This window comes from Salvia hispanica, chromosome 1 (assembly GCF_023119035.1).
Source record: "Salvia hispanica cultivar TCC Black 2014 chromosome 1, UniMelb_Shisp_WGS_1.0, whole genome shotgun sequence".
Classification (NCBI taxonomy): Eukaryota; Viridiplantae; Streptophyta; class Magnoliopsida; order Lamiales; family Lamiaceae; genus Salvia; species Salvia hispanica.
Window position 1 is genome coordinate 45,341,249 of NC_062965.1, and position 19,119 is coordinate 45,360,367.

Below are 19,119 nucleotides of genomic sequence, written 5' to 3' on the forward strand. Positions count from 1 at the left end.
TATTATCTGAACAGAAAATAAAATGAAAAGCAAATTAGAAAAGCATACAAATATCACATTCGCATCACTAATCAAACAAGGGTTTATTGTATTGATTAGCTCCCACTAATTTTAACATATATTATGCCCCCAAACATAAAATACGAATTTATATCAAATATAAATTTTAGTGGTCCAAGATCCAAGTCTATATAGTTGTAGCCTCTGCGAGGGCTGATGACTACAATAATATCACTAGGTAGGCCTCCAAGCTAATTGAAACAACAATTTTACAATTCTTGGTTTATTAATCTAATTAATATACGTCCATAAATTATTTTGGTTGCGAGGGCTACACAAAATAATTTAAGCAAGTCAACCCCATCACACGATGCCAACCATGCATCTATGAATGAGCCTAAACCTTGTGGATTTAGAGTAAACGCGAGGGCATAAAACTCGTGGTCGAAAAGGCTAGGAACATCAGACAATTATGATGGACGATGCGTTTGTTTCAAAAACAAGACTTATATTTTATGGGGAAAAAGTGTGATACTAGTTATGTGAATATAATATCCAATATTAAATATCAAACAATTACTGGGCGCCGCCTACCCAGACATAGTATAACACGGACTACAAATACTGGGCGCCGCCTACCCAGACATAGTATAACACGGACTGCACATACTGGGCGCCGCCTACCCAGACAATAAAACGGTCTCTAACTACTATAGTTCAATAAATAAGCATAAAAATCAAATAGCATGCTTATCACATAGGATATCAAATCATGCTCAACAAATAAAATCAAATTTTATTTTCTAATTAAATGTGGACTTAACAATTATATCAATTCCGAATCAATATAATTGTAAATTTAATATTAATTCCAAATTTATATTTTATGGAGTATATATTATCATTTCCAAAATGATAACTATATCGCACTTTGTTAATCCAATTAACGAAATTAATCCAATCTATATTAATTCTAAATTAATAAATTTGTAAATCGAGTAATAACTCCAAATTATCATCAAGCACATATATTATTTATTATTCCAAAAAATAATAATATTAACAAATTCTTGCTCACTAATCCAATTAATAAATTTATCATCCAGTCTGCATCAATTCCAAATTAATATTAACAGATATTTAATATTAATTCTAAAATAATATTAAAAACACATTTACTATTATTATTCAAAATAATGATAGTAAATAATTTATTTGCTTGATTAATATTATTAATTCTAAATTAATAATGAACTTTACAGTGACCAAAACCACCTCAATTTTTAGACAACGGTAGCCTAGCTACTTTGGCCCATTGTGGTTACATTTTTACTTGAATTGAAGCCTAAAACGTGGCATCCCATTCAAATTGCAGCCCAACTGCCGTAACCCAAAACCACGATCGGATCCGACCCGGATCTTCAAGGCCCGCTAGGGTTCCGGGAAAAGAACAGTCGCCCCTTCCATGGTGCTGCCTTCACGCCGCCGCCACAGCTTTTACCCCACCATACCGACCTGCCGCCGGTCGACAACTTCCAGCAGATACACGCGGCGGATAGCATGAGAGGGAGAAGGCCGCCGTGAGCGTCGCTCTTCTTCCGTTTTTCTTTGCTTTCGTTGAATGTCTGCCGCCCCAACTTCATTAATTTGTCCATGTTCGCCTCGATGTTGTATATACAATTGAAATCAAATTTCAATTGATTGAATTTCAAATCCAAGTTTTGTTGTGTCGTGGCTATGGTCAGTTTTGGTTTCCAAAACCACTCTAAAATGACTGAATTGAAATTCAATTTCAATTTCCAGTCGTTTCGGTAATTTTGGGTTCCAAAACCATTTTTACTCTCAACTTTAATTTCAAAAATTGAACAATTTTTCAATTCTCAAAGTTTGCTTGGAATCCAATTCCAGTTTCAAAGATACGAAACATGTCGAAAGAAGTTTGAAAACTTTGTTTCTAATAAAATAGTTTTCAATGAAAAATAAAACTCAGTTCTCCTTTAACATAAAATTGTGGAAATCTGATTCCAATTTTCAAACAATTTTCAAAAAGTTGAAGCTTGAAATCTAATTTCTTATTTTGAAATCCAATTTCAGTTTTGTCGAAAAATTATTAAACCAAGTTAAAGAGTTTGATTTCTGAAATCGTCCACATATAATCAAATCACAAAACAATTATGAATCAAGCCCCGGGCTCTGATACCACTGTTGGTAATTCTTGTATTCATCTAATGAGCGCAGCGGAAATCGCATACAAGAATAACAGATCTAGATTCATAATCATATTGCAAGTTGAGCATGTAAAACACAACGGAACTAAATCTTACTTGTTGTGTTGTTTTCTTCTGCGATTGAATCCTGCAAGTTGAATCCACTACTATCGAAGTCCACGTGCAATCCAATCCGATGCAGGAACTATCCCGGTACAATTGCTCCGTAGAAGAATGCTAGGAATTCTCTCTACAAAGCTTTACGTATTTTCTCTCTAATGTTACGCTATTTCTGATGCCCCACAATGGAGAATAAATAACCATTATATAGATGAAGAGTCACTAGGGTTTCATGATTGTTGGGCTTATGGACTATTATAATTATAGCCCAACTATAATTACTTAATCCATATTAATCTAATTCTAGCCCATTTCCTTTCAGAAAGAAGACTCAACTATTTGGTATCTGACCTGGTCCACATGGCTCACGATGTCTATGCCCTCCACCTCTACACATATGACACAACTGATGATTTGAAGTCTATCCAAAGTTGGATTGGAGAGATCAAAATGCGGATGCTTAAACTGGGAGCTGATGTGGCGGAGACAGAGTCCAACTCAAAAAATGTTGATGAAGATCATGTGGTGGTAGGTTTGGACAAACACATTGAAATGGTGCTTGAACAATGATTTTTCATACGAACCAATATCCTTCATTGGTTGTTATCAAAGGCATGTCTGGCATTGGAAAGACAGACTCTTGCTAGAGAGATATACAACCATGCGGATGTCATTGATCGATTCAAGTATCGTGCTTGGGTGTGTGTTTCTAATGTCTTAACAATTAAAGAGATAGTTATCAAACTACTGCGACATGTAGTAGTGAATGTGGATGGTGAGAATCTTTGTGCTTGGAGGAAATGGACGACCGAAGCCTCCTAGATATGCTTCACCAGCACCTGAAAGGACTGCAAGGACTGCCATATTTCATAGTTATCGACGACTTGCCCAAACAAATACACTTCAGACCTATCTACAAAGCTCTTGAAAAACATAGTACGTATGTTAATGCATATGATGGTCATGTGTCTTATTAGTACGTTACTAATTTAGTCACGGTAAATTAGATTTCAACATAACAATAAATATTGCGCTAGGTCTAAATTAAGCAAATTGCCAAACAAACACTCCTCACGAGTATGAATTTTATCAAATTTTTAATAGGAGTAAATTACAAGCACTAATTAGTATTTCTCAAAAGAATATGCACGTTGGATTCGGCACGGTTTTAATGCAAAATTAGTTTAGTAAGAAAGAGTTAAAGAAAAAAAGTAATTAAAGTATTGGTAACGTGTGGGGTGAAATTGATTTGTGAGGGGAGAGTGTGGTAATTGATTCTCAAATAGTTGGAAATAAAGGCCGATTGGTGGTTTAATTTTGGAAAAGGATTTGCAGATAGATCATGGCAAAATAATTAGTACCATTTCCTGCAATTTTTGGAGAACTCTCAGCAGTGATTTATGGCAAATTTCAACGATTGAGTGAGTTGGGCGAGAAGAGTCTAGCTAGTGCTTCCAACTTCTCTCTTTCTCACAAAATTGAATGTTCCTGTGTTGGTTAAACTTTAAGCAAAGATTTTAATGTGAATCTTCTAGATTGAAGACTCATGAATTTGCCCCGAACTTATTCTTGTAAATAAACCCAACAAATAAACAAGATAAACCAAGAAATGGAACAAGAAAAATGGATAAAAGGATAGATGATGGATTAGTGTTATGATTTAGGTGAAGAACAAGAAAGAAATCCCAAAGGCACTTTCACATACAAACACCTAATGGCTCCACAAACTAGCAACACAAGAACTAGCAAGCATACCTTTACAATCAACCTTAGCCCGGCAAAAGATCGAATGCAACCCGAAGGAATTTGATAAGTCTTCAAAAGATGAAGAAGGTGAGCTCTCAAATATGGAAAAATAGTCTCTTACAAATATTCAAAAGCTGAGAATGAAAACCCTAAAAAGAGTATTTATACTAAAACAAAAGTAATAGGGAAAATAGTCTTCTAAAGCTTCAAAAAACGACATTTTCCTCCAAAACGCCCGCCCAGGCATTTTGGGACCTCATTTCAGCCTCCATTCGCAAACACAAATAGCAGTAATATGATTCAAATCATACAATACACCTAACAAATATCGACATCAAATCCTCCAAATCTTTTATTCAATCACGGAAAATAACATCGATGACAGATTGCAAATAAGGACATAATTAAGTAGTACTCCCTCCGTTCCATAGTAGTGGAAGCATTTCTTTTCGACACGGAGATTAAGAAAAAGTTGTGTTATGTGAGTTAAGTAAATGAAGAATAAAGTAGGAAATGAAAAAGGTAGAGAGATGTAGAGGGAATAAAATAAGAGAGAGTAAAGTAGGTGTGGAAAAATGTGTTGACTTTTACTAAAAAAGGAAATGACTCTACTACTATAGAACGTACCAAAATGGGAAAATGACTCTATTACTAAGCAACGGAGGGAGTACTCCATTTATTAATATTTTAACTTTAACTTTAACTTTAACTTTAACTTTAACTTTACAATGAAATCATAATTGTATGTTAGTAAGTGGAGTACAACATTATTATCAATACTGGCCCATCTTGAAAATTAAACAGATTAAGAATATTGTGAATAAAACACACAAATCTCAAAGAGAAACAAACTCATTAAATGAAAGCTAACTTCATCGTTCATATACTTAAGTTTGAGCCTGCCGAGGATTGAATTAATCATCAGCCGACCCAAGATCGTCAACAATACTGCGATAAAAAGGTACTCCATTACCACTATTTTCCTGTTATATAAATTTAATTCATGTTCCTATAGAGATTTTATCAGAAAGTTGATTTTCAAAATATTAAGGTGCATAAAGTGGTGCAAAATAAATGATAACATTACTAAAGAGTCAGAAATATGCTAAGCACAAAAAAAATATTTTGGAGAAATCTACATTCACTAACCTAAAATAAAAGGAATGAAAAAAAAAATATTTTGTAAAATATTTTCTATAATAAAAAATAAATGATAATGATTGTCACTACTTTTCCAAGAAGACACCAAATCTTTAAAATACTAATTTGAAATTGTAGTAGATGAGTAGGGGAGGTAATCTCTTGGTCATTTTCAATCTTTCACCATACGATGGAATAACTTCATTAATTCTAAAAGAAACTGACTTATATTCACTCACCTAAAATGAAAATAGATACTCTTTAACATAAAGTTTGCTTAGGAAAAAAGTAAGCAAACAGACAATTTGACATACTGTCGCATTTTCCTTATCTCATTTTGCATTCTTTTCCATCAAATATTTCATTCAAAGTAATAATCGCGAGTGATTCACAACCAAAAAGAAGAGGCATTTACTAATGTATAAATATATATCAAAAGACATAAGATCATAATCCTTAGCAACAACAAATATATTAACACAATCATGAAAAAAATAGAGTGCATAAACTGATCTGAGCGAATTTTGGATGCAAAACGAACTTTAATAATAGACAATCATACACGTAATTTGTAAAAATTTAATTAAGACCAAAACTCGCCTTTTATATATGTATAGATATATGGGTTACTTCCAAGATTTTAATTTTAACTTTAATAGGAGTACTATTTAATAATCGATTATTGGAGTGGACGTATTATGGTTTTTAATTTCTTTAAATGTTATTTTTTGTTATAAATGTTTATTTTGACTGATTATTTTTCACAAATATATGTTTTCTTATGGCTATTTCTTTGTCTCTCTCTCAATAAGTTAAAATAATTATTTCCTTTGTTCCATCTTAGTTGAAGCATATCTTTTCTAACACAAAAATTAAGAAAAAAAATATTTATTATGTTAAAATGACATATAATAAAGTTTGAGAGAACAAAGTAGGAAATAAAGTGTAGGAAATAAAAAGTTTTACTTATTCCTCCTACTAGAGTATTAAAATGGAAATGACTACGGTGGGATGTCCAAATGGAAAATTTTTCTTCTATGATAAACGAAGGAATGTGTGATAAAGTTTTTATTTTATTATCTTGATTTTAATGGTGGAATAAAGATGAATGATTTGTTCCAGTATTCTTGAATATCAGTTTTACCTTCAAATTAAATCCAGCGTGCATTTGTTATTTCTACAGGAGCACTAAAACTTACTCTATTAAAGCTTTCATTTTGTTAATGTACTACTCCCTCCGTCCCCGGTAAGATGACACATTCCTTGGCCAGTATGGGATTTTAGGAGTTATTGATTAATGTGTTTAATTGGAGAGAGAAAAAGTGGGTGTATGTATTAAAATAGAGAGAGAAAGAAAGATGAATATTTTAGTAGGAGTGGAAAAAAGTGGTTGGGTATATTAATTGGAGAGAGAAAGTTTCCAAGAAATGAAATGTGTCATCTTAGTTGGGACAAACTAAAAAGGAAAACGTGTCATCTTAAATGAGACGGAGGAAGTATATTTTTTTCAATATAATTATGAATGATACATAAAAAAAATTTATTTTATTTTATTTTTTGTTTAACCACATGTGTTCAATCGGGCTTGCAGATTAAGGCCGAAAGTCTCCCAGCACCACAACTCTGCGCTGTCAACTACTCTACAACCCGTTGGTAATTTTTTAAAATTTTAGTTAGGGTCATCTTTAACTTTTTGGAGTATTTAATTGGAACTAATGAGGACATGAGGTCGATACAATTTTTAGTTTTCATTATAACAACTATTTTCTGAGAAATACTGGTGTTACTTACTTCCTTTTTGTGAAATTAAAACTTACACAAAGCACATCCGATGACCCATTGTTCAGAAGGGGATCATGTATCAATTTAATTGGGTTTTGTTGTCTAAATATTATGTTTTAAATGAAAGAATCGTGAAAAGTAGGATGCAAAGTGATTAGATACATGGTTTTTCAGGAAATTTATAATCACAAAAATTATTATATGGTTTTTCTGGATACAAAAATATCATAATATAAACGTCAACTTTGTCATGAAAAATTTTAGCCTTTTCATGCATGGGTCGTGTTTAACTTTGCTTTGAGTTTGAAAGATATCACAGTCGTCAGATCAAATCACACTCCGACAAGAAAATTTCAAAACAGTAATTTCATCTCCTTAGATTTGAATTGTTTACACATTAACATAAATTATGATGTTCAATTCAAAATCAGTTTTTCTATAGCATATTAATTTATCTAATTTATACCTAGGTCGTTGTTATTTTTTTAGGTACGAGTGCAGTTTGCCTATATACCTCCTAATAAGCAAGCAGAAACATGGCAGAGGCAGTCATTCTATCGATGATACAAAAGCTGGAAAAATGTCTAGAGAATAACTGGACTAAAAGAATGTTAACGTTTGCACATATCAAAAGTATAATTAATGAAATTGGAGATATTGTGGATATAGTGAGGGATAAGAAATTTGGAGAAGGACGAAGACTCAGCTTTTTGGTATCTGATCTAGTCCACATGGCTCACGATGCCCTCGACCTCTACAAGAATGACAAGACTTCTGAATTGTATTTCATGGCAATGTGGATTGGAGAGATCAAAATGCGAATGCTTAAACTGGGAGTTGATGGGGCGGAGTCCAACTCAGAAAATGTTGATGAAGATAATGTGGTGGTAGGCTTGGACAAACACATTGAAATGGTGCTCCGCACAATGATTTTTTACACCCAAAAATATCGTCCGTTGCTTCTTATCAAAGGCATGTCTGGCATTGGAAAGACGACTCTTGCTAGAGAGATATACAACCATGCAGACGTCGTTAAGCGATTCAGGTATCGTGCTTGGGTATGTGTTTCTAATGTCTTAACTCTTAAAGAGATAATTATCAAACTACTTCTACAAGTGCAAGTAGCAGTGGATGGTGAGAGTCTTCATACATTTTCATCATTGGAGGAAATAGACAACCAAACCCTCCTATATATGCTTCACAAGCACCTGCAAGGACTGCCACATTTAATAGTTTTCAACGACTTGCCCAAACAAATATACTTCAGACCTATCTGGAAAGCTCTTCAAAAAGAAGGTATGTAAATGCTTTTGATGGCCATGTACATTATTAATCTAGTTACGGTAACTTAGATTTCAACATAATTATGAATATTGCGCTATTTCTTTATTAAGAAAATTGCCATGATTTTTCTCAAATTTTTAATAAATTACAAGTACTAATTAGTACTCCCTCCGTTCCACAATAAAAGAAGCATTTCATTTTCTGCACTCGTTTTGAAAAAATGTTAATAAATAGTTAAGTGGAGAGAGAGTAAAGTAAGAGAAAGAATAATACAGAGAAGAGTGTTATCTACAATATTCTCTCTCTTACTTTACTTTTTCTTGATTTGAACTATTTATAATTATTTTTTCAAAACGAGTGCGCAAAAGGAAATGTGTCTATTACTATGGAACGGAGGGAGTAGTGTTCTACAGAAATTTAGTTCTATGTGGTGGCATCATGTAACAATTAAAATTTCCCTTCTGATTGTTCCTTTTGTGTTTGTTCTCATGTAAGTATCCGACGGAAGTAAATTGGTGGTCACGAGTCACATGATGCATCGATTTCTAAACTACAAACCCCATGTTGTTTATAACATGGAACCTTTGGATTCCATTCTGAGCTGGCAATTGTTTTATAAAACAATAAACAGTGGGAATAAATTGAGGAATGAGCATAAATTCCCAAGAGAGTTGGAGTACCAAGGAAAACTAATGTTGAGAAAATGTGGTGGTCTGCCATTAGCTATTAAAGAGGTTGTAAATCAGCTAGCTCAAAAGAAAGCCTCTACTGTAACTGATTGGGAACAACTTCTTGAGTCTGTTGATTTGGTTCAACATTAGAGTTATTGGAACCGTATTATCAAAAATTGGATCCCAAATTGCTGCCGTGTTTCATGTATCTGGCATTGTTTAAGGAAAATACAACTTTGAGGGAAAATAAGTGAACGCATATTTGGTATGCAACAGAAGGATTGGATGATAGTGATTCATATATAGATGGTTAGTTGATGAATCTGTTATTGATGAAGTCAATGACAACTGCACACGGTGTCGCATGAATCTAATACTACACAGATTGTCCATTAAAAAAGCAGAGGAGGGAATAGGTTTTGAGATCCTTGGAAGTACTCGACTCAACGGAAATCCACGTCACCGTGTGATCATTTGTAGCAGAGACAATTTCAACTGCTCAACGAATCAAGATAAATATCTTGCTTCTCTCTTCTTCCATGGAGGTGGTTATTTCAATGCTAGTCCATCCTATTGGAAAGGCTTGAAAAACTCAAGATACTTGACTTTGAAGATTTTGGATTGAAGATTTTACCTGAAGTGATCGGCACATTGACGAAATAAAGATACTTGGGTTTGAGAAATAATTACATAAAAGAGCTCCCATCATCGGTGGGGTGCTTGAAAAAGCTTGAGGTTCTTGAAAATAATGTTATTTCCGAGAAGCCTTTCACGATAGATGTGCTACAACGGCTGAAGACCTTATCCTCGGTCTCACTTGATGATCTGATATATGATGAGCTCTTAGGCTTGAAAATGTTGGCATCGCTGGACAAATTGGGTGTACATGATTTGGATGGAAACACACGTGTGAGCAAGTTCTTTGTGCTATTGTCCGACTTGGAATATGTTCGCCACCTCATCTTAAGAGGGTACCGTTTTAGAAGCATGCCTTGTTTTGATGAGCTTGGTACTCTAGAACGTGTCAAAATACTCAAATTGGATGGACGCCTTGATAGGTTGCCAAATAGTTTCCCTTTTGAACTAACTTACTTGCCGTTGGCTAATAGTTGTCCCAATGAAGATCCCATGCCACTGCTTGGGAAGCTACCTGACTTAGAGTACCTCAAATTGTTGAATGCATATACAGGTCAACAAATGGGGATCTTAAATAACAATTTTCCCTCTCTCGAAGTCTTGTGCATCAAAGAGTTATGGAACCTGAGAAATCTACAAATTGAAGAAGGCGCACTGGATCGTCTTGAAAAAATTGAAATCTACAATTGTCCTTATCTGTATACCCTCCCCAAAGAGGTTCGGTCATTATCTGATCTGGATGAGTTGAAGATGGTGACAACCAAAACCATTTCAACTAACATCAGAAATTCACATTCAATCTCCAAAATAAGGTTTGTGAATATCAATCCATAGGCACGGCTATTGATAATATCCATTCATCTTTGTGTCTCATAACATATGTATAAATATTTACAGTTACAGATTGTGTTTATCTTAAATGGCATTTTGATCATTGTGTTGTTAAGGACAATTATTCATACCAACCAAACTTTTGGTGGATGTTAGTTGTTCTGGTAGTGTTCTCTGGCCATCTCTTCACTTAGTGGACAACCAACCCCCTCGTATTACTCATCGAGAGGAACTGCCTCCTCAAGAAGAGCATGGACGTTGTCATCTGGCCCATCCTCATGGCGTGGGTGCTGCTCATCTGGCCAGTGAGGTGGATGGTAAACGCATTGTTGGTTAAGATAGTTGCTTTCATTTTGATAAGATTCACTCCTATATTCTTCAGGTGCCATCGGGGAGTCCAGTCTGGGATGATGCTAGTGAGACGTATAGGAGTTTATGCATTATTGGCTAATTAGTTATTTTTACAAAGATTAATAGGAAATATCTATGTAGAATAAAGAATTATTTGTAAATAGTTTATTAAATTTAACTTGAAATAAGCTCAAAGGGGATAAAGGGATATCAAATTCGGTCAAACTCGTGATCGTTGAATACAAACAATAAACACTGAAGCTGGCTAACAAACTGCTGCATCTTCAGCAGCAGAGGCAAGAACCAGTTGAGGCTGAGCCACTATGCCTTCTCTGATTTCTTTTCTAGCTCTCCTTCGCTCACGTTGTAATCTGAACGATTCCCTCTTTCGTGCTCTGTAACTGTTGGGGTTCTCGGGTTGCACTTCTCGGGGGTAGACACTAATCTGCTTATTGTAGTAAGTTTGAATGAAATTAGGCATCCCCCCCACATTGATGGAATTGGAGGAAGTTGCAAGTTTGTGAAGATGAAAGGCTTACCTTTTTCTTGTCTGGTCCAAACTTCTCAAATTTCACTAGTCCATCAATCAAGGCAAAAATAGTGTGGTCTCTACCGAGCCCAACGTTGTTGCCGGGATGAAACTGCACAAAATGTGGGGAAAGTAGTATGAGTAACAAGAACAGGGTGATTCAACAAAGATGGAACGCACACATTCACATTGTACTTTTCTAAGATAACCAAGTGTGGCCACGAGGTTGTGATGAGGGTTTATGTCAGCATAAGCCTAAGTAAGTCCTTGAAACACTAGAAATCAAGATAGGTTATTCTTGAAATCTCAAGAATCAGCACAAAGAGATTTTTATCATTGAGACGATCATGAATTCAAACGAGCTACAAAAAGGCCTCACGAAAACAAAATTTGCACACTTTGCAGTTCTATGAAGTGGAGATTTCTATTCAGATGAAATCACTCAATATAGCATTTCTGTTTAGCTTGCACTAGTAACACTATAATACGATAGTCAAAGGATAAAATGCAAATAAAAACGAAACGGGATCCATTGTAGATTTCCAAGTTCAGATTTTGGAGGACTTGTGCAAAATATAGCTAATGGCACCCAGAGTTATAACGACTAACAAACACTAGGGAAAGGCATGTAGCCAGTTGTCCTATACACATTGTGTAAACCAACAGTGCAGATATAGCCTCATACTTTAGGATAATTCCACATCATATTCACAAAAGCAAAACCTCAATACTATTTTCAGAAAGAACCACATTAATACCAATTTATTTGTGGAACTACATTACATAAATAGAAAAAAGTCACCTATTTGCACTTGAACCAAGCTATCAGGAGTACTAATATTAAGCACTAATGGAGTTCGACATTCCAACCTCCATTGTGTAACAGAATGTAACATTTCACATTTCATCCTCTAATCACATATAACACCCATAAGGTTTGACATTTCCAATTGTATATAGCTCTGACAAGGTCCAATCTCTCACCCTTCAACAGCATACATACTAAGAAAAATCGACATTTTCAATTGTATATATCACTAATAACTACTAAGGTTCAATCTCTTACCATTCAACTGCTTACATCACTAATAAAATTCGACATTTCCAGTTGCATATATCACTAATATGGTTTAATCATCAACCCTCTCTAAAGCTTGGCATCTCACCCTCCAACCACAAATGAACCTAATAAGGTTCGACATTCACAATCGTACATAGCAGCAATAAGATTTAGCGATTCTGCACTCCAACATTCAATCATATACCCTCCAACTGCATATAGCACTAACAAATTTCGAGATTGCATCCTACAATTGTTCTATTCGTCCATCCTGGCTAGTTCATCCAGCAATAAGTAAACGAGCCCTAAATTAATAGAGGCGTTTCATTTTCTGTGGAGGGAGTACCTCACCATTCAAACAATCAAACCTCAAATTCACAAATTCACAATGCTCCAAAGCAAAATTCTGTAGCAATTCATCATCAAAAAACTCAAGTACACAAAAAAACACACAGAATTAGGGAGGGAGAGACCTTGGTGCCGCGTTGGCGGACGATAATGGAGCCAGCCTTGGCTGCTTGATCGCCGAAGATTTTGACTCCAAGCCGTTGGCCCGGCGAGTCACGGCCGTTCTTAGTACTTCCAGCTCCTTTCTTGTGCGCCGACTCAATCGTCAGCGGCGGCTTCATCGGAAGCAGAACGGCGGCGTTCTGCCCCATGTGAATCGAACCGAAATCGCCTCTGAAAAATGAAGACGAGGAGCTGGAGCCGATGGAAAGCCCTTTGAACGCCCCCGCCAGATTGAAACTCAAACTCACAGCCGCCATTTTTATCTGAAAATCAACTCGTCTCTCCAAAATGAACTTATATCCACACAAATTTTGAGAAACTGAATAAAAAATAGAGTATTAATTAATGAGAAATTGAGTTTACAGTTTAGAATTGGCGGGTGCTTACAATTGAAGAGATGGAAGGGGAGAAGTGGATGAAATGTGTGGAATGATATGTGAGGAAGGAGAAGTAATCAATAGATTCAAAACCTTATCGATGGAGTATGTGAGCTCCATGCACCTGATTTTTCCTCTGCTGATGACGTGCCACGTAACTTCATGTTTATTTTTGTTTTTCCAAAACAAATCCAAATTATAGGAGTATTTTATAGTTCAAACAAATACTTATATTTTGTACAAACAGCATCACTCTTCACACTTTGTTTAGCAACTGTTTTAGTAAATTAGCATAATAAAGTCATTTTGATCTTTCTCTCTGATGACAAAATGAAGAACACAGGTCATTGTTAACTTTTTTTCACAAGATTTAAATAGAACACGGCCCAAGATTTACATATTCCAGGCAAATGGTACAACAAGGTTGCCTTCCCAGAAGCAATTGCTAAATTACAGTCCACTATATTGGCTGAAAAACTGGGGTCACTCTTCTTCCAACAATGTCTTGAATTTGCTCGACTGATAAGAGCGATGCATCTGGTTCAAAGCCAGCATTCTCCATTTGTTGATGAATCTGCAAATCAGATGATGAAGAATTGAGTGACGTTGTAAATTTATTCAACTTGGATACAGTAGAAAAGAAAATATAAACAAACCAAAAGCTTGAATCTGCCCATTTTTATCGGAGTGACCTGAAAACGATGCCTCAGTTTAAAGATACAGGAACAAATGAAAATTGTGCTAAGTTTATTCAATAATCTGGGAGTGGTTTCTGGGACATAGTTTGATACTGTTTATGTTGTGATGCTGACTGTTGCTTCATTTTACTCCATAAGATATTTAGACAGATAACCATTTCTAAAATACATCTGGATTAATAAAAGTTTGCTTATATCTTGATTTAACATAAGGCTGAGACTGATACAAATACCAATCAGTCAATACAGATTTGCTAGAAGTAAAATGAAAGAAGATGGCGAAGCTTATGTGGTTTATGGATAGAAGTAAAATGAATTCAATAAATATCCAAAAAGTGAAAGTTGATTCCTACCAGTATGATGACAGGTACAAGATGAAATAGATACATGGCTATGTTGAATCTAACCATACCTTTTCAAGGATTGCAGACTGATCATCCAGCTGGAAGTTGCGCATGTTCTTCAACATCTCCAGTTGCTGTAATTCAGACTAAGCATTGTTTTTAATAAGTCTAATGATTTGGAAATAGTATAAGTTGAACAAACCTCTGCTTCTAAACGCTGCAGCGTTTCAGTTCTTTCTGCAAATCTTTCTGGTCCAAGTTCTGCTTCCTCACAAGCTATCTCTTCCCTTTAAAATCAAATGGAATATAAATGGCAAAAGGGACCTTTTCCCAAGCAGAATAGAATGGAAATTGAAATAGAAAGGCATGGAGAAAAAATGTTATTTCTTGTTTGTTCCAAGCCTTGATCTCAAATGATATGATTGTTTCTATATCTATTGCACACATAATGGAACGAGCATTTCCCCACCACCAAATGGTTGAAAATTAGGTCTAATGGATGCAGAGTAATATACCCATAATTCGTGATAGAAGAAACTAGAAAGATACCATACATTCATGACCCAAACAATAAATTAGGTGCTGCAGTTTAAGAAAAGGTATAACACAGAATAAAATTATAAAACGTCAGTAACTAGTTTAAATTACTTCACTTAGATATAACACTTACTTTGCTACAAAACGATAGAACTGAATTATCAAATCTCGATCATCCTCATAAGCCAAGCTCACTTTTCCCAAGCAAGATACGCCAAACTGTGGGTCTGAATAGAAATGTAAAATGTTCTCAATCATCTAACTTCAGCTATTCCAATATCCAATGAGTAGTAATGTACAAATGAAATCTATACAACACAAGCAAACAGATATCTGAAAATTTGCAGCTACAGCCACACTATATGCATCCTGACTAGTTTTCATCACGAACAACATTTTCGGATACAACAAGCAAGCATTATACGAAAGCGGTGTCTCTAGTCAAAGGTTTTTCAGTTCAAGCAAGAGTTTAATCTCAGAAAGCACCATATCAGTATGCTAATTTCACAAAGCAAACTCCATGAAATCTAAGAACGTCAAACCAAAAATCACTCACCAACTCCCATCTCCATGAAAATCTCCTCTTGAATTGTTGTGGTTACAGCTACAGGCTCCTGTATGCATTTAAATCCAATTGCTAAATTGTGGAAAATTCCAAGGAAAACACAAATGTAAAGAAGAAAAATTTGCAGAAAACTAAAAATATTCCTTCAGCTAAAACCTAATCTAATACTTGGTCTTACAATAACATTTCAAATTCAAATTTAGCATAATCAAAGCAGAAGGATTAAGCGAATAAAGTAAATTTGTGAATCAACCTGCTTGTCATTGACGGCGTCAGCAATCCGTTTCTTCACCTCTTAAGGAAAACACAAGCAAACGAATCTCAGCAGCAGAGATGCAATTGAAAAATGTGGTGAAGACAGAGAGAAAAATAAAAGGTTGATAATATACCAGGCTGCGAGGTGAGGGAGTCGAATCGATCAAAGAGATAAAGCAGTTGATCTCTAGATAACATTCCTGAATCTTGGAGCTCCATTCTTGAGCTCTGTTTCTGATATTCACTCGCGCTAAACAAACGCCTCTACCCGATTATCAAATTTAATCCAGAAATTCAAAATAAAGCAGTTTAATTGTTTTTATATTATATTATTTTAATTTAATATTCGTAGTACTACTACTTTTTAATAAAGTTAAGTTGATCATTTCAACTACGTGCGAAGAGTGTGATTATATTCATTATTATATAATTATTCATTTAAGTGTCTACCAATAAATTATGACATTTTATGAACATTTTCAAAGCTCGATCTATATTTTAGTGTGGATATTTTATGAACATTTTGGTTTTGATTCAATATATTTGTGGTAGTAGAAATAAATGGCGATTTATCGCCGGATTATCGCCGAGCGATCGCCGGCCACTGTGGGCGACGCTCGGCGATAATCGGCGATTTTTAAAATTTTTTTTTTTTTTTTTGGCCGAACGGCTATTTTATCCCACCCCTATAAATATTTCATCCTCTTCCTCCATTCATCACCCACAAACTTCATTCACACAAATTTTCAATCTTTTTTCTCTCCATCTTTATTAAATGAGTTCTGATTCATCGTCTCGTGCTCAGTCCGACGAGGAAATATCACATTCTTCTTCCGAAGAAGAGGTACCTCCCGCTCCCACCGGATGGGATGTAGCGGGTTTCGCCAACAACCCAATCAACAACTATATCTCCCGCCGCATACAAAGCGAGATCGCTCGAATGCAGCAGCCACCCCCCCAACGGCCAATCCGCCGGCGGCGCCGATACATCCCTCGCAACCACACTGGTGCGCACGATCGGCTGTTCGCCGATTATTTCGCGGAGGAACCACGTTATCCGGCAGATGTATTTCGTCGCCGGTTCGTAATGCGCCGCTCCTCTTCCTGCGCATTGTTAATGCGTTGTCCGCGCGTTACCCCGAGTTCCGGCTCCAGCGAGACGCAGCGACGGGAAGCCCGGACTATCGCCCCTACTGTAAATGCACCGTTGCCATCCCATAGCTTGGCATATGGAGGGTCCGCCGACATGTTCGATGAGTATCTCGCAATGCGGCGAGACGACGGCAACGAGTGCCTGAAGAATTTCTGTCAGGGCGTGCGAGAGATATTTGGGGAGCACTACCTTCGCTCGCCGGACGCCAGAATCGACTGGCCTTCCTACTGGATTGGCACTTGGAGGACCCACGGCTTTCCGGGGATGCTCGGCAAGCATCGATCGTATGCACCGTGTGCATGGTGAAGAACTGCCCAACCGCGTGGCGAGGCCAGTTTACTACCGGCTACAAAGGTACGCATCCCACCATCATTCTTGAAGCCGTTGCCGACCAACGGCTTTGGATTTGGCATGCTTATTTTGGTATAGCCGGGTCGAACAACGACCTAAATGTTCTCAATTCCTCGCCCCTTTTCAGCGAGCGGATCAACGGATTAGGCCCCTCCATCGAATTCACGGCCAATGGCAATGTGCATAACATGGGGTACTACCTGGCTGACGGCATCTATCCGCAATGGCCCGTGTTTCTGAAGACGATCAGATGCCCACTCGGAGATAGAAGAAGGTATTTTGCCCGAGCGCAAGAGTCTGCGCGCAAGGATGTTGACATTTTATGAACATTTTCAAAGCTCGATCTATATTTTAGTGTGGATATTTTATGAACATTTTGGTTTTGATTCAATATATTTGTGGTAGTAGAAATAAATGGGCATCGCAAACATTATAGTGGAAGCGTGGACAATTTCCGCCCACCAAAATAAAATGGCAATTCTTGATCCCCCCAAAAATTTATGAATTATTCACTCATAGGTAGTAGCAACTTAAAAATTTATGAATTACTCACTCATAGGTAGCAACCTAAATTGATCAACGGATAAATAAATTGGGGAAACACATAACACACTCAAGATTATCCCTTATGCAGTAGGGAAAAGCTAGACAATCATATTACGTACAACCATAAACTGGTTTAGTTAAAAAATAAACCGATTTATTTATTACTTCCGGTTTAATAACAAACTTAAGTTACTTTTTTGTCCTTAGTAGTAAAAATGCCGCCCCTTCTTTCCCTTCTAGCGGCGCCTAATTTTTGTGTTTTTCCCTCTCTACCACTTCCTGGTTTATTCAGTTTTCTACTTTTCTTCCATTTCCTTCTCTCCAAAACTCAACTATCAATATTTATTCTCTCTCTCCCATTTCATTGTTCTCTCCACACAAACAGTTACGGCCCATATTTATTCCCAGTGAAAAAATAATTTTAGATATATATATATATTTATTTTCATAATACTACTCTTTAATTTAGTTCTATCATTAGAATATAATCTAATGACTAGCGTATCTTAGTCTATAATTTGTTTACCCTAGTATTTTACACTAGCATATTCAGTAAATATCATTACTTTAAATTATATATTAATTATGATAGTATTTAATTTTGAAAAAGTTTACAACTTTATTAAGAAGTACTATATATTTTAAACTAAATTTCGGTGAGGTATAAATCATTAATGCAGTAACAATAAAATCCTTTTCTTAGCCTATGAAAAATAATAATAAAATAATTAAATATTTTATTTATTGAAATGTGAATTAGATAATAAGGTAATATAGTTATAATGATTAAGTATTTTTCTTTTGTGTTATCTTTTTATTTTTTTTTATTTTTAATTCATTAGTTTGTTCTTTTTTTATTAATTATCCAAATATATTATGTGAATATTTTTGAACTTTTGATTTACTTATTTTTATAGTAAGGAAATATGAGTATTAATCATTATCTCTTCCCTAAGTATGTTTATAAGTGGTCAATTTTATATTTGTGATTTTAAAATTACTTTATAATTAAATAATTGGATACAAATAATTATTCACAATTTTTTTTATATACTATCATGTATCTGATTAATTATGATTTGTTATTTTTAAGTAAACATATGCAGTTGTAGATAAGGAAATCACTTAATAAAAATCAAATAGTCGGAAGATGTAACTAATAACTTAGGTATATATAAATGTGGTTGATTTTATAATTATAAGAACTAATACTAATAAAAGGTTGGATGTAATTAACTATTTTTAATATATTATTATTAACTAATAAATATATAGTATAAAGTAATTATATTCCGTGATTTTGACTCAATATATCGAGTACACAAGATGTTACTAGACAATGTTAATAAATTAGTTGAATAGTAATATTAATAAATTAATTATATACACTATATGTTGTTGACTTTATAATTTAAGTCTTGATGTC

General features: G+C 35.2%; 4 protein-coding genes across 10 annotated transcripts; 2 read left to right on the forward strand and 2 right to left on the reverse strand.

The window, feature by feature from the left end:
* Nucleotides 1-4,895: 4,895 nt before the first annotated feature.
* On the forward strand, nt 4,896-10,520 carry LOC125200827 (disease resistance protein RPP13-like). 3 transcript variants are annotated; one of them, XM_048098610.1, is made up of 5 exons: nt 4,896-5,034; nt 6,397-6,459; nt 6,805-6,866; nt 7,485-8,291; nt 8,775-10,520. In XM_048098610.1, the coding sequence occupies exons 4-5, from the start codon at nt 7,532-7,534 to the stop codon at nt 9,098-9,100; spliced, it is 1,086 nt and encodes a 361-aa protein (XP_047954567.1). In that variant the 5' UTR covers nt 4,896-5,034; nt 6,397-6,459; nt 6,805-6,866; nt 7,485-7,531; the 3' UTR covers nt 9,101-10,520. The 3 variants fall into 3 exon arrangements, with proteins under 3 accessions (XP_047954567.1, XP_047954566.1, XP_047954564.1); XM_048098609.1 differs by lacking the exon at nt 6,397-6,459 and having other exon boundaries at nt 7,466-8,291; XM_048098607.1 differs by lacking the exon at nt 6,397-6,459.
* A 398-nt stretch (nt 10,521-10,918) lies between these two features.
* On the reverse strand, nt 10,919-13,392 carry LOC125200828 (50S ribosomal protein L27, chloroplastic-like). Of its 4 annotated transcripts, none has more exons than XM_048098612.1 (4): nt 13,255-13,392; nt 12,831-13,130; nt 11,308-11,409; nt 10,919-11,213 (listed from the first exon to the last, which is right to left on the reverse strand). In XM_048098612.1, the coding sequence occupies exons 2-4, from the start codon at nt 13,122-13,124 to the stop codon at nt 11,034-11,036; spliced, it is 576 nt and encodes a 191-aa protein (XP_047954569.1). In that variant the 5' UTR covers nt 13,125-13,130; nt 13,255-13,392; the 3' UTR covers nt 10,919-11,033. The 4 variants fall into 4 exon arrangements, with proteins under 4 accessions (XP_047954569.1, XP_047954570.1, XP_047954571.1 ...); XM_048098613.1 differs by having other exon boundaries at nt 12,831-13,186; nt 13,255-13,319; XM_048098614.1 differs by having other exon boundaries at nt 13,231-13,285.
* Nucleotides 13,393-13,591: 199 nt separating this feature from the next.
* On the reverse strand, nt 13,592-15,940 carry LOC125201608. Of its 2 annotated transcripts, none has more exons than XM_048099785.1 (7): nt 15,778-15,940; nt 15,642-15,682; nt 15,380-15,437; nt 14,957-15,050; nt 14,489-14,573; nt 14,355-14,432; nt 13,592-13,818 (listed from the first exon to the last, which is right to left on the reverse strand). In XM_048099785.1, exons 1-7 carry the CDS (start codon nt 15,860-15,862, stop codon nt 13,705-13,707), a joined length of 555 nt encoding a protein of 184 aa, XP_047955742.1. In that variant the 5' UTR covers nt 15,863-15,940; the 3' UTR covers nt 13,592-13,704. The 2 variants fall into 2 exon arrangements, with proteins under 2 accessions (XP_047955742.1, XP_047955743.1); XM_048099786.1 differs by having other exon boundaries at nt 14,355-14,420; nt 15,778-15,935.
* A 478-nt stretch (nt 15,941-16,418) lies between these two features.
* Nucleotides 16,419-17,102, forward strand: LOC125198147. The gene has a single exon (XM_048096582.1). It carries the CDS (start codon nt 16,419-16,421, stop codon nt 17,100-17,102), a length of 684 nt encoding a protein of 227 aa, XP_047952539.1.
* The last annotated feature ends 2,017 nt before the right edge of the window (nt 17,103-19,119 follow it).